The 14,283-nt window shown below is 46.3% G+C and overlaps 1 protein-coding gene across 11 annotated transcripts in view; it reads left to right on the plus strand.

The window, feature by feature from the left end:
* Positions 1–14,283, plus strand: part of PALM2AKAP2 (PALM2 and AKAP2 fusion) — a 448,663-nt gene that overhangs the window by 225,390 nt on the left and 208,990 nt on the right. For all 11 annotated transcript variants that reach the window (XM_032418283.1, XM_032418278.1, XM_032418286.1 and 8 more), the window contains one exon: positions 14,034–14,148. Coding sequence is in view for 9 of the 11 variants with exons in the window: in XM_032418278.1 (XP_032274169.1) it covers positions 14,034–14,148 (115 nt within the window). In the remaining 2 variants the exon portion in view is untranslated. The remainder of the gene's footprint in view (positions 1–14,033; positions 14,149–14,283) is intronic.

A 14,283-nucleotide genomic window follows, 5' to 3' on the forward strand; every position in this document is an offset into this window, starting at 1 on the left:
TTGCCTTGGCCTGAAATGCCTTCTAAACACCTCTCTGCCTTGATACTTTTTCTCATCCCTCAAGGTCCCACTGAAATGTTCCAAAACCCTGAAATCCTGCCCAGTCCCTCAGCAGTCAGACTCTCTTCTTTGCATTCCCACAGTCTTGTGGACCTCCAGTTAGAGCTCTGCTGAGCACTGCTTTGTAATTGTTCATACACCTGCCTCCCCATCAGATGATGAGTTTTTTAAATGTAGAGACTAAGCAACCATCATTGTACATAGCTCAACACATGCTTGATAAGCAATGAGTGAATGATCCAGAATATTTCGTACCTCCCATCCCAGACCAGAAAGACCCAAACACTGTGGTTTCTGCTCCAGCCAGCAACCACCCTTTCCTCCTGGCCAGGTGCCTGATCTCAGAGTCTCATACATCTCAGCCCACAGCCATACTGCGGCCCTTGGCTCCTGAGAGGAAGGGGCAGGGCACAGTGGCTGTGTCTCTGAGAACATGCTGGAGAACAATAGCAGGAAGTGTGCAAGTGGGAAACAATCATTGGGCTTAGCCCATATGGAGGAGCTTCCTGATTGGCTTGATTTGTTCTGAGCAGGAACTCTTAGAATAACTTTGGAATTATCCCAGTGGGATGACAAATTTCTCCACCAAGGAGGAACTGTCACCTGGTAATATCAAGCATGGAAAACATGGTTACAAAAAAAAAAAAAAAAAACCAACAACAAAACAAAACAAAAAAACAAAAAACTCAAAAAACATGAGAGAAAGGTCCCTTTAGGAAGACAGTTTGGATTTGCCAAGTCTCCCAGCCCCTGCCACGGCTCCCTGGGCCAACCTCCTTCTGAGAGTCCACCTGAGGCACAATTCACCTGTCACCTGTACCTTCCAGATGGAGAGCATTCTCTCCTCTAAGGCTCAAAGGCCAGAGGTGCTTTCTATCCTTCGTTGGCCTGTCAGGCAGCTCGTGGAAACTCAGACTGTAGGTGGCCATAGGCAGCAGTACCCCCTTGCAGAACCACATTCCTCTGGTAGACATTGATTGAGCACTGGCTGTGTACAAAGCACTCTTGTAGGCACCGTGGGGGCCATAGGAATACCCCAGATGCTCTTTTTACTCTCACAGAACAGTGGTTTCCAAACCATGTTCTGTTCTGTGGAAAGGCCCAGACGAGGCAAGGATGGGGTAGGAGAAACAGGAGGGGCTCCCAGTCCACTCAGGCCTCAACCAGAGCCGATCTATTTGATCAAGATATCGGAAAAGAAAATTCTACACCAGAAAGAGGAAATACTGACGACCTTTAGAGTAGGAACAGTTTCGTTTGCTCTTGGAAGGAGGCAACACGGGGCAGCCTAATACCCTAGGCTCCAGCAGCAGGCAGACCTAAGTTTGGACCCCAGCTCTGCCCCTTACTGGTGTTGGGCCACCAGTTCCTGAACCTCTCTGAACCTCCAGTAGATCGTCAGTCAAGTGTGGATTATAGTAATAGCTACTCTGCAGATTGCAGAGAATTGAATAATGCCTACAAACAACTTAGCACATTCTCTGGCTCGTGGTAAATGCTCCATAAATGTTAGCTATTTTTACCACTACTACTGTTGGACATTACATAATTTGCTGATGAATGACTCATTAAGATGCTAATTCAAGTATCTTGAAAGCTCCATCAGTCTCCCTCAGAGTAACCTCCAATACAGACAACAGGCAAAAATGTGTTGATTATCCCCAGTTTGGACATTGATAAAAGCTGTGGCTGAAGCCATGTGGATATGCACATGCACACACATATACCCCCCCCCACCACACACACACACAAACACACACAAACAAACATACTCTCTCTCAGTGGTAAATGGGGAACTCTAACTCAGCAGGAAAGCTATCACAGAGCGCTGGATTTAGACACAAACAATGAGTAAACAGGGATTTGGATGAGAGGAATGTGCCACATAAACAATTTTCACAATCAGATATGAAAGCCCAGATGCTTCCTGCATGAAGGGCAAACCCGAAGAGAATCATAGGGTGAAACAAAGTAAACGCTGAGACTCTCCGTCATTCTGGCCCAATTCCTGCATATCTGTGTGTCCTCTACCTGTAGTTTTATGTAGGTGAGTCCCAGAGTAAAGAAGAACAGTGCATTACACATGCACACACATGCGCGCACACACACACACACACACACACACACACACACACACACACCCCTGAGGTCAGGTGAAATGATATATTTGAGATATTTGGGGAAGCGAGCAAAAAGTCTAAGAAACACAGCAGTTACCTCCTGCATTTTCTTATCTCAGAGAAAGCAAGTAAGACAAGTTGCTTCTCAGTCAGTTCTTTTTACTAAATCTAGAGTTGCCATTAATTTGAATTTGTTCTTTCAAGAATCAGTTTTTACTGAAGGCATTGAGCCAAAGGGTCTGCCTTGAGGCTGCTGCCAGTTGAGAAACAATTTACACACTCACTGAAACATGTATTTCCTCCGCCAGCATTTCTTGAGAACTTTCCCTGAGCCACATTCCTTACTAGATGTAAACTAGCTAGATGCTAGAAGCCATATTCAAAGAAAGCTAAAGAAGAGATGGTTAGCCTCTTCAAGAGGTTTGCAAAAGGGAGTTGGGAAGGGAACCTCAAGTCCATAAACAAGTGATTCAAATACAACAGGAGAAAATTGGTGATAGAAATATGTCCACAGGATAAGGCAGCAAAGAGGAAGGGCACCTTCATGGGAAATGCATCAGGGAAAACTTCCAGAAAGAGAGGTTACCCGAGCAGATTCTTAATGTGCAGTAATTACCCAAGGAAAGGGGAGGAGGGAGAATAAGGGCAGGTCAGGCAGAAGTGGTGGTGGGAGCAAAGACGTTGAGGCAAGAAAGAGCACCCTGTGTGCAGGGATCTTTAAGAAAGTCATGTTCCTGGAGATGAATGGGAGGCTGGCAGCATGTAGACTAAGGAACTTAGAGCAGAGAGCCTGTGAGGGGTTTCTAGCAGGGGAATGCAATTGTGGTGTGTCCACACATATGCTGGATTTGAGGGTGATAAGGCCAGGTAGAGGCAGAGATTGATGAGAAGGTTGCTGTAGGCATTTAGGAGAAAGAAGGAGAGGGCTCTCACAGGGCTGAAGAGGAAGAGATATGAAAGAGATTTGTGGGGCAAATCGGCAGGATTTAGTGCTACTATACATGTGTGGTGATTACCAGAGAGGGACAAGTCAGAGGTCAAGATAACTCCAGGTTTCTATCTTAAGTAGAATAGATTGGTGGTGATACCAGGAACTGAGGTAAAGAATGCCAGAGGGAAGAACAGCTTTATGGAGAAAGAGGAGTTTGGTCCCACCTATGTTGGGTTGGAAGTACCTGTGGACTATCCACGTGGAGACATGGGAAGTGCAATTGTATACAGAGGCTGGAGTCTAGGAGAGAGGCTGAAGGTATAGATTAGGTAGATGTCAGCATGTCGTGGGAATTAAACCATGAGACTTGACGTGATTAGCCATGGATAAATGTCTAGTGAGGACAGTGAGCCAAATGAACATTTAATAAAGGAGAGAAGAGGAGCCCATATCAAGAATCTAGTGTCATGGCCTCTGAAGCAGAAGAAGAGTGGTCCATGGTAGTTTAAAAAATGGAAAAGTCAATAGATTCACCCTGAAGAGTATCGATGAGACACAGCAGTTAGGACGTCATGGGCATGAACGAGACCAGATACAACACAGTGGCGGGGTGGGGGTGGGGGGCAGAAGGCAGAAGGGAGCAAGTCGGAGGGTGATTGCGATACGAGAATGTTGAAGCAGCCAGAGGTGAGTGCTGTTGGGGGAATCTGGGAGAGAGATTCAGCAGTAACTCAAACAGGATGCAGGGTCATAAGAAGTTCACCTATTTTTAATGTGAGAGAATTTATTCTTGTTTATGGACTAAAGGAAAGGAGGCATCTGGGGAGAGGTTGAAGCTATAAGGGGAGGGCATAATTGATGGAGCGCCATCCCAGAGGGATCTGCAAGGTCAGGTGCTCATGTGGAGGCACCAGCCTTGAGCAGGAGAGTCTCGGAGTCAGAGTCGGGAGGTAGAAGGCTGGATGAGACTTTTTCTCTTCTTACAAAAAGAGACACTTCTTGGGCAAGAAAGGGTTTAAGCCACTGAGAAACGTGTTTGAATCTCCTTTGAAAGGAGATTCATCTTGCTGTTGTGTAATCAAAACTCTTTATTTCTGACGAGACGGGCTCAAACAAGAATCACACCCAAGAAATCAATGCTCAGCACAAGCTTGGAAATGATTTCCTGTAGCAGAAGTCAACTTGCACAGATGCTGATGGTGTGAGCCATGTGATTCCAGATGGAATAAACACACAAGAGAGGAGAAATAGGCTGGTCTCTGTGGGCTAAGGAAAACCTATGGAGAGCGAAATTTGCATTCATATTTATTTGGGGTTAAATTTGGTTGCACCAACATCAGTAACAAAAAGTGTTAATACGTCCCAGCTGTATACTTGGATCAAGATATAAGTCAATCCAATATTAATTTTTTTTTCTCAATGTATATACAAATTAGTGTATTTGGAGGGGGGAAGTAGCAAAACCGAGGCAAGATTTAAAAAACCATATTGAATAGCACCATCTCCAAGTTAGTTTCACTATGGAATCCTTTAAAAGTGTGCTCTTGCTTTGCCTTGCTTTTCATTCATTCAGCATATATGTACAGGGACCAAAATAATATATAGTCCTATCTCTCAATAAGCCTATCCTCAGGAGAGGGGTGGTACAGGTAAGGTTGGGGAGGGTGAACACATTTTTAACACTCGTATCAGATGGTGTGTACCAAATACCTAACAGCGCTAGAAATGCTATGGGGAGGAGTGAACACATCAGGTTGAAGTGACTTAAGGAAAACATTACTAAAAAGACAGGATTTCGCTTGGGTTTTGATTGTTAGGTGTGTTAGATGGGGTTGAGAGTAGGGAGTCATTCCTGGCTTTTTCACAGGGCAGTGTACTATCTGTTCTGGCTGGAACAGGGTGAAGGGCATAAGGCTGGAAGGGGTTAGAGCAGAGCACAGAGGGTGTGAACTTCCAACCTAAGCAGTTCGGGTCCGCGAAGGAGGTGATGGAGAGCCACCAGGAGTTTTTCAACAAGGGAAAGGATATGAGCTATACTTTAAGAATTCTTGATGGGACCATTCTCTTCTCTGCCATATTTCTGTCTCAGTGATGACATTGGAAAAAAAAATGAAATGGGCTTGAGTTTCCACTGACACCTTGCAGTCAGGGAAGGTCCTGTTCTGTTATGAGGAGAAGTGGAAATCCTCTGTTTATTTAAGAGCCGTTAACTTTTTTTCATAGTAAAATACCAAATGATCTGGGGTGATTCCAGATATGCTCATCTAAGTAAAAGGAAGCTGTTTCCTTGCAAACTGAGTCACAAATGAAAAATATTTTGGGAGTGCCATAGAAACAAATGTACTCTCTTCCTGAAATATGGAAAAGGAATTTTATAGCATCTCTTTGTGTGAAAACAAACAATATTCTTCCCAATGCTCTACCTAGAATATGGAAACAGAGAGACTGAAGTATTGAGAAGGAGAGAGAGACTGGGAAAGAGAAGGCAGGTTGGGGGTAAAGAGAGAGACAGGCTACGTATTCTAAGAATGGAGGAAGAGTCGGAGGATCAGGTCTCAGGCAGAACTGAGGACCCAGGAAGCAGGAAGTAACAGGGCACTCTTCAGAATCCTGCTGTGGGAATGACTCACCCTCGATGTTTCTCCATTCTTGGGTCACTCCTCTCAAGATGCAGACTGGCCAAGAGTTCAGGCAACCTAGCTTAGTTATATTTCTACTCCATGGCTAGGGAGGTGGGGCCCCCTCATCAGTGAGTGGTTTCACCAAACCCACAGCCACTCCAGAGGAATCGTGGAGGAGCTGGATGTTGTTCCCAAAAGGAAAGTGGCGGGGATCCGGGGCAGGCACAATTCCCAGCTGCTGGCCCCCTGGGCCTCTTACTCACTTCTGAACCACATACGATGTGGATATGTCTTCTGCTTCCATCATGTAACTGCACTTCATCATCACTGATGAGCGCCAGATTGTTAAGTCTTTTCGTCCCGGTGATTAGCTCAGCTGGAAGGGTGTTTCAGGTATACACAGACGGCACTGACTTGCCTCTTTCTCGTGCTAATTCCACTGGCAGAGGCTCTGAGAGTCACACTGACACAAACATCACAGTCACAGCACAGCAAAGAGATGCTAAGACATGGGTGATTAGCACTGAGCAAAACGCAGGAACTTCCCTGCTGAGACTCTGGATGGGGCAGGGATTTGAGGTAGGGGGTTGGTCAAGCACAGCTTCAGCCAAGCCCCATTCATGGGAGTTGATTGGCAACCATGAATTCCAAACTTTGCGATTGCTCATTTTTCCTTCTGCTGCTGCTGAGTCATTAATGAGGCTCTGGGCTTTGAGTAGCTCTGGCCCCACATCCTTAGCATACTTCTAAGAGCATTCATTCAAATTCAACCATATGCACTAAATGTCTTGTATTGATTAGAATTAAATGTGGATGCAGGTGAAGAGACCCACAGAAACAGTGGCTTAAACAAGATGTTTATTTCTCCCTCCAGTAAAAATCCACAGGTAAGTGGTCAAGAGCTGTCCAGTGGCCATCTATGTGAATTCCTCAGGGACCCAGGGTTCTTTCAGTTTATCCCTCACCTATCCTTGTCCTCAGAGTTCGAGATGGTCGTTAGAGCTCCACTTGCACACATGTGCATTTCAGGCCAAATGATGAAGGAAGAGGTAAAGAAGAAAGGGCTAAAGAAGGTTCTAGAATCTGCCCTACAGGGCTTTCACTTACATCCCTTTGGCCAGAATATGCTGCACATGGCTACAAAAGAGGCTGCGAAATGTCATAGGGAGGTCATTATTCTGCGCAGCTGTATGCCTCGATAAACCTTAGGGATCGCATTGCTGTTCTAGAAAGGACAGAAATCGGTGAACAACGAACAGTCTCGGTTACATGTTTCCTTGTGCTGGCTACACAAAGATGTGGGCTGCTCTCCTCTCCTCTGAACACAAACATTCTTCCTGAGGTTCTTATTTTGGCAGGTCGGCCAGACAGGCACCCCACTTGACTGCTCAACTATGAACCTGCCATTCAAGAGAAGGGAACAGGTCTTAATTCAGCGGCTCGCCAACTGCCAAACCCTCCTGTTATTCTGGGAGAATTTACTAAGACTCAAACGCATGGCAACCGAGCAGCGGTGTTTGGCCTTTCACGGTGTGTGTGTGTGTAACCCTAGCTCGGGTTTCTCAGCAGAGAGGAAAACTGTAAAGGTTCACTCCATTGGCTCAGGGCTTCTTCAGAAATAGACTTGTGAACATTGCTTTGCCGCTCTTCTTGCCTCAGCAGACTCAGTGCTGAGTTCCTCCATGGGGAAGCCCACAAGCCCCCCCTTCCTCTTCCTACCTTGCTTGTCTACTCCTCCCACCACCCCCCTCTCCACTCCGGGGCCCCAATTCATATCATCAGTGCCCCCCCCCAACTGGGTGGCAAGTTCCATTTGCCTGGGTCTTCTCATTTCCCAGAATGGAGCCCCTACAAGTCATGCTGTTTGCTAAACTTGACCTCTGCACTTCCAAATGATAGCGCTCAGACAGTGAACGCTACAGGGAAATGAACGTCGCCTAAATCGGAGCAATCTGATCTGAAGGTCAGCACTGCCCGAAGAGAAAATGGACTGCCTTTAGAGGCAGTGAGCTCCCCATGTGGGGAGGATTTCAAACAGAGGTAGGATGACTGTTGAGTGGAGTGCCGCTCAGGGGCTTCATGTTCCTGAAAAGCAATTAGATTACATAGCTTCCACTCCTCGCCTGACCTTCTGTGGGCATGAAAAATACATTATGCTGCATTATGCATTCTTCAGGAAATGAGGGCAAAAAGAGGAAGTGGTCATAGGGAGGTAGTCCAAAAAAGTGGCAAAGAATACCAGTTCTCCAGCCTGACCACCAGTTGGGTATGGGTCCGAATCCTGGTCCCACGTTATCTTTGTGACCCTGGGCAAGTCAGTGACCTTTCCGTACCACATTTCCTTCATCTGTGGGATGGAGTTAAAGAGTTCCTACTTCATAGGGTATTATGAAGCTTCAGTATCGTAATGCTTGTAAAACACTTAGAAACAGTGTCTGGCACGCAGTAAGCACTCAGAAATCCTAATCATTACTGTTGTTGCTGCATACAAGCAGTATATATGTAACGAAAACAGTATTAGCATTCTGAGCATTGTAATGATTATTATCACCACCGCTGATGAGGAAAGAAAAACCAAGCACACTTGAGTTTACAGGCAAAGTCCTCTCGAAGCAGTAAGACAAGTGGAAACCCAGTTTGTATTAGTCTGTACTCTTTTGGATTCGACTGAGAGACGCCCACACAAAGGAAACATTTATTGGCTCCTATAAGTCAACAGGTTAAAGGTGCAGCAGAGGGTCATGGGAAACAGTAGCTAGAGGATCAGTGGCCCAGGGTCCCTCTCAGGCAGCCTCTTCCTTGTTTTCTTCCACTGCAGAGGAGGGAAGGTAGGTCCTCTGCAGAGCCCTTCAGGCCAGTTATTTTTTTCTGGGCCAGACGAGGCACAGCAAAATGCAAGCACAGAGTGAGCCATGGGGAGGTGCCATGGGGAGGAGGGATAGAAATGCTGAGGACCTCTCTGGGGCCATCGTGCTGAGCCATGTCAACTGGAGGGTAGAGTTCGCTGTGCCTGAAAAGGCCATACAAGGCCACATGGCCCTGGGTGAGAGCGGGGACATATGATATTCTAGGCCATGGCCTGTGCTGTCTCCCCGGCCTGGCACGTTTTCTTCTCTTTTCCACCTGGTGAATGCATCCTTCAAGGCCCAGCTCACATATCACCTCCTCAGTTAAGTTTAGCTCACCACCCTCTAGCAGTTAGAAATTGCTTTCAGCTGTGACCTCAACAGGGGCTTAAACTCCTACAAATCTGGAGCTAACAGTCCAGATGCTTTTTGAGTTGCCTTGTAATGTATGTGTTTACCTGGCTGTTATGGTCACTTGGCCAAGAGCTCCCGGGAGCAGACAACGTGGCTGACTTCGCTCTCCGTCCCTGATGCTCAGCGCAGTGCCTGATAGAATGAAGGGGCTTGCAGAAAGTTGGGTGGATTAATGCATAAATGGATTTTGAAATGAGAGTGATTGATGCACCTCACAGAGCCGTAGGTCTTTCCTTATTTTCCTGCGAGGGAGGTCCGTTAGGATTAGGTAGATTTTATAAGACCATCTGGCCATGATTGCAACTTTATCTCTGGTAAATTAAGCCTGCACAGAGGCAGTGTGTCACCTCTGCTTACCGCCCATTACAGTTTGCTTTGTGCTCAGAAGAAATTGAGCAAGCCGGTCAGAGGCTGCTACGTGCACCTGTCTCAGCCTAAAGAGCCTCGATTAACCTTGCGTATAAATTACACTTCCTGCCCATTCTTTATTTTTAGCTCAGCAATATCTCCTTGGCTCCTCCAGGGAAGACTGCATTAGGTTTCAGTCATGAAACTACAAAGCAGTGGCGTCTCTAGCCTGGCTGAGATGACTCTTATTAACCCCATGACACTCCATTTCTTGGGACACTCCCTGGCTCCGAGACTTAGGTTTTCCATAGAACGATAGCGATAGCAGCCTGGGCCATTCAGCGCCCTCAGGACCTGGCCCCAGCCCACATGTGCGTTTGTAGAGAAATCTGCTATTCAGATCTGACCTGCCTGGACTTACATAAACTGTCGATTTCCCACATTCATCCCCTTTGAGGGAAACTCATTTGTTGTTACTGCAAAAGTTTAGTTTTGTTGCTTTCTCTCCCTCCCTTCCTCTCACCCTCTCTCTCTCTTTCTCTCTCCCGCTTCTCAGTTACGCAGTATCATGACCCAAATCTTTAGTGCTTAAACTATATAGCTGAGAGCCCTGAAACCCACAGGGCCGGGGGCAAGCTGTGGAGACAGTCGGCCAGCCATTGGGCATCCATCCACAGAGAATTCTTAACCACCTGGGGCTGCTTCACTGGGAGACATGAGCTACTTAGAGTCAGCCTTCCCTCACCCACCCTGCCTTGCCTTTTTTCAGTCAGCCATTCTGAACACGATTTTGTTTATTTTAGAATCCTCTGAAGTGCCTAGCTCTGAGTCCAGCCGCACGAGGTCCGTACATGTTGGTTGAGTTGAATGGAAATCCACATTGGAGTGTGCCCATTTAACCCTTCAGGGACATGGAAGAAGCAGGCTCCTTTCCCGTGCCCCAGTCTATGAAATGCTGCCTTCTCAGCACAAGGCCAAAGGAGGGTTCTTTAAAAAGCCATTTATTGGTTTTATTCTGGTTAGACAAGGAATACATGATTTCTTTAAAAATTGGGAAAATATTGAAAATTATGAAGAACCAAATTAAAATTCCCCAATATCCCATTACCCAAAGGCAACTACCACTGATGTTTTCCTGTTTTCTCATCTTAGTCCTCATGAGTGAGGGCCCTGTATCACTCCAGATTTTTCTGAGGATTGGGGGACGTGGGGCAGGGGTAGATTATATTCTTTCTAATCTTAAAGCTTCAGGCATTATTGGGATACACACACACATATTACAAATTTATATATATTATTGGGATATGTTTTATTAGGATATATATATTCACATGTGTATATCATATAATACATACATATATAATATATACCCATATAATATATAAATATTTGATTTGTATCAGCTGTTGCCACAATAGTACTATATGACTACTCTCAAACTCAGTGGTTTAAAATGAATGTCACTTATTATTGCTCATACTTCAGTGACTGCCCTGGGTGTTTGCTGATCTAGGCTGGGCTCTGCTAAGCAGCTCTAATTTCAGGTATAGGACCAGCTGGGCATGGTGTCTGACTTGGGTTGGGCTCCAGTCTACTCCCTATGTGTTCTTCCCGGGGCCAAGGCTGAAGGGACAGCCATTGAACAGAGAAGCTCTTTTCTTGGTGCTAGCAAGGCACAAAAGGACAGACCCAAATGCGCAAGCACCTTCCAAGCCTCTCCTGTGCTGTGTCTGCTGACATCCCATTGGCTAAAGCAGATGACATGGCTGAGCCCATAATCCGGGGGCAGGAAAGTACAACCCACCCACCATGAGACCAAAGCAAGTCATGTGGTCAAGACCAACATCAGTGGGTCAGGGATGTATCCACTTCACTTCCCATGGAGGTGAGGAGGGGAGGGAGGGAATATGTTTGAGAATAATAGACTCTACCCACATCCTACATATCTGCTGAGGAACTCTGTCCTCTGTGATTCAGTCTGCTCAGAACCCGCCTGGCAAGTGCTATCATCCAGTCTTCCCAGGAAGCCTCCTCCAGTGCTCCTCTACCCATTCAACAAGTTCAGTTTCTGGATCATTTGACTGCTCCATGTGTGTTGTTCCTATTGCACATTCGTATCCCTTTCCTTGATCCCCCCCACCCCAGAATAATTTACACAGAGGTGGGTAGAAGATTTTGCTGCACATCTGGAACAGCAAAGGAGTTTTGTATCTTTTTGTTTATATATCTATGTCACTCGGCCCCATCTCCTGTAGATTCTGTTTGCATCTCAGCCTGCACACAGCCTCTCAAATCCAGGCTTGCTGAAGAATTCACCCTGGCCTCAGAAATCCTAAAGGTCTCATTTGGCTGAGCCGTGTCTTTTTGCAACTCGGTTTAGTTTCTTTGATTCTTTCAATATACATATGTTGAGCACTTGTGCCCTCCAGCCCCATGATGAATTTATAATCTAGAAGGGGAAATGAACGATTTCTATGTGCTATCATATGGGGTTTAGAGTTGCTAAACCTCAGCACTATTGATATTTGGGGCCAGATAATTCTTTGTGGTGGGGGCTATCCTGGGCATTGTGGGAGGTTCAGCACCATCCTTGACCCACTACCCACTAGATGCCAGGAGCACCATCCCCACTCTCCTTGAGTTATGGACAACCAAAATGACTACAGACATTGCCAAATATGCCCTGGGGGACAAATCACCTCGGTTGAGAACCACTGCTTGAACATATAGTAGACTTGCTAAGACTCTGATAAACCAAAATAATGTGCTAATAAATGACAGCAGTGTTATTTCCTGGTGGTGCATCTGTGAAAGCCTCTTGGAGTAGCTGGTGTGTGAGCTAAGACTTCAAGAATGGTTAGGGTTTTGAGATGGGTTTCTCGGAGGAGGGGAAAACATGGGGCACAAATGGGCAAATAAGGAGTAGTTCTTGTTGTCCAGAGTGGAGGCCATGTAGGTACTGGGAGGCTAGCTACTCTAGGGCTATCTAAGTCATTATAAGGACTTCCACTTTTACTGGGAGTGAAATGATAAATATATCTATGTTCATTTGGAGGGAATATGATTGTACATAGAGCTTGTCTTCATAATCCAAAGTAATTGCTGCAAAGTCTCATCCATCCAGAGGTCATTTTTCGGATGCCCAGGAAGGAAACCTCTGAGGGGCACAGTACATCCCTAAATGGACCAATGCCTGTAGCTTGGTGTCCCTTACCCCTCTGAAGATCTTAGTCTGGACTCTTTATCTTAGGTCTTAGTTGAACAGACTTGGTTAGCCAGTTCCCACCAGCAGATTAGAAGATGGAAGGGGGTGGTGGTGGGACAGATATAGAGGGGCCCAGATTTTGCCACAAAGCTCCCAGCACGATAGAGGGGAAAGAAACCAAAAGCAAAATTGAATGAGCAGGGGCGCCTGGGTGGCTCAGTCGTTAAGCGTCTGCCTTCGGCTCAGGTCATGATCCCAGGGTCCTGGGATCGAGCCCCACATCGGGCTCCCTGCTCAGCGGGACACCTGCTTCTCCCTCTCCCACTCCCCCTGCTTGTGTTCCCTCTCTCACTGTCTCTCTCTATCAAATAAATAAAATCTTCAAAAAAAAAATTGAACGAGCAAACAAATATGTTCAGGCCAAATAATTCTTTAGGCAGGGGAACATCCACCCCTTCATAACCCTAAGGACATTGCTGCATGACAATGTCACCCTAGTATGCCAACTTATGAAATGTTTAGCAAGGCAGGAACTATGCAAGATACTGTAGAACCCATGTGGTAAGAGTTTAGCACCATGGTCAGGAGTAGGGTCTAGAGTTTGACTTCTGGCTTGAGGTCTTGCTTCAAGGCTCTGCAGCAATCAGCTAGCCCCTTAACCTTGCCAGGCCTTACTGGTCTCATCCGTAAAATGGGGACTCCCTACTCAAAAGGTCATTGGGAAAGTTAAATAAAATCCACTGTGTGAATTCTGAGCTCCATTCTTGGCACAGGTTTGGTGCTCAATAAACGTTAATAGTTAATACTATCATTTCATTGAAAGAATAAGTTACTGAGACCTCTCCCAGATTGAAACTGTTCTGGAATATTCCCAGAGTCTCCCGGCAGTACCCAAATTTCCCTTTCAGAAAATACCTAGGATGGCTGTGACAACTGAGAAAGTTCCAGAAGAAAGTTCCGGTTGTATCAGTTCCCCTGTCCCTTTTCCCTTCTTTTGGGTGGAAGAGGATGGGCCCCTGAGGGCGATGACAGCAGGCTCGGGAGGGTATTGGCCACCAGCCTGTGGCAACATTATTTCCTTTGAGCGAGATTAGCTTTTCACTCTTTAGAAGAACTGATAGAAGAACAGTTATTCTGAGATAACTAGGAGACCAGGAAGCTCTTTTCCTCTGGCCATTATGCCCTATGCTATGCAAAAATATCTACCCCCAAATTAAGACAGAGTTCAGGGGGAGACACCAAGGCATATTGCAAAGCGGTGGCACTGAGCTAGTGGTAGTCCCTCTGGGTTGTTTTTCTTCCATCACTGTCTGCGGAGTGGCAGAGCTGAACACGCAGGGTGCTCTGTGAGGTGCCCTGGCCTGGCACCTTGGCATTATAATGGGGTACGGAGACTGCCAGGAAGTCACCCCACAGGAAGGAGCTGCTCTCTGGCCCGGGGATGGCAGGACAATAAAGGACCCTGTTCTCTGTTTGTGTGTTTTCCAGGCTGGAGCAGGAAATACAAGCGCTAGAAAGCGAAGAGTCCCAGATATCTGCCAAAGAGCAAATCATCCTAGAGAAACTAAAGGAGACAGAAAAATCCTTTAAGGACTTTCAGAAGGTAAAGAAAACAAATGTGATTTCTCCAGATTATATCCGAGGGGAAGTAAGCACTAGCGAATGGGCACCAATGGAATCGAGACCTGTTAGTACTGCTGAGAAGTCTGAGCCCCACGCTCTGAGAAATGTGGTGCAG

This window comes from Phoca vitulina, unplaced genomic scaffold (assembly GCF_004348235.1).
Source record: "Phoca vitulina isolate PV1807 unplaced genomic scaffold, GSC_HSeal_1.0 scaffold21, whole genome shotgun sequence".
Classification (NCBI taxonomy): Eukaryota; Metazoa; Chordata; class Mammalia; order Carnivora; family Phocidae; genus Phoca; species Phoca vitulina.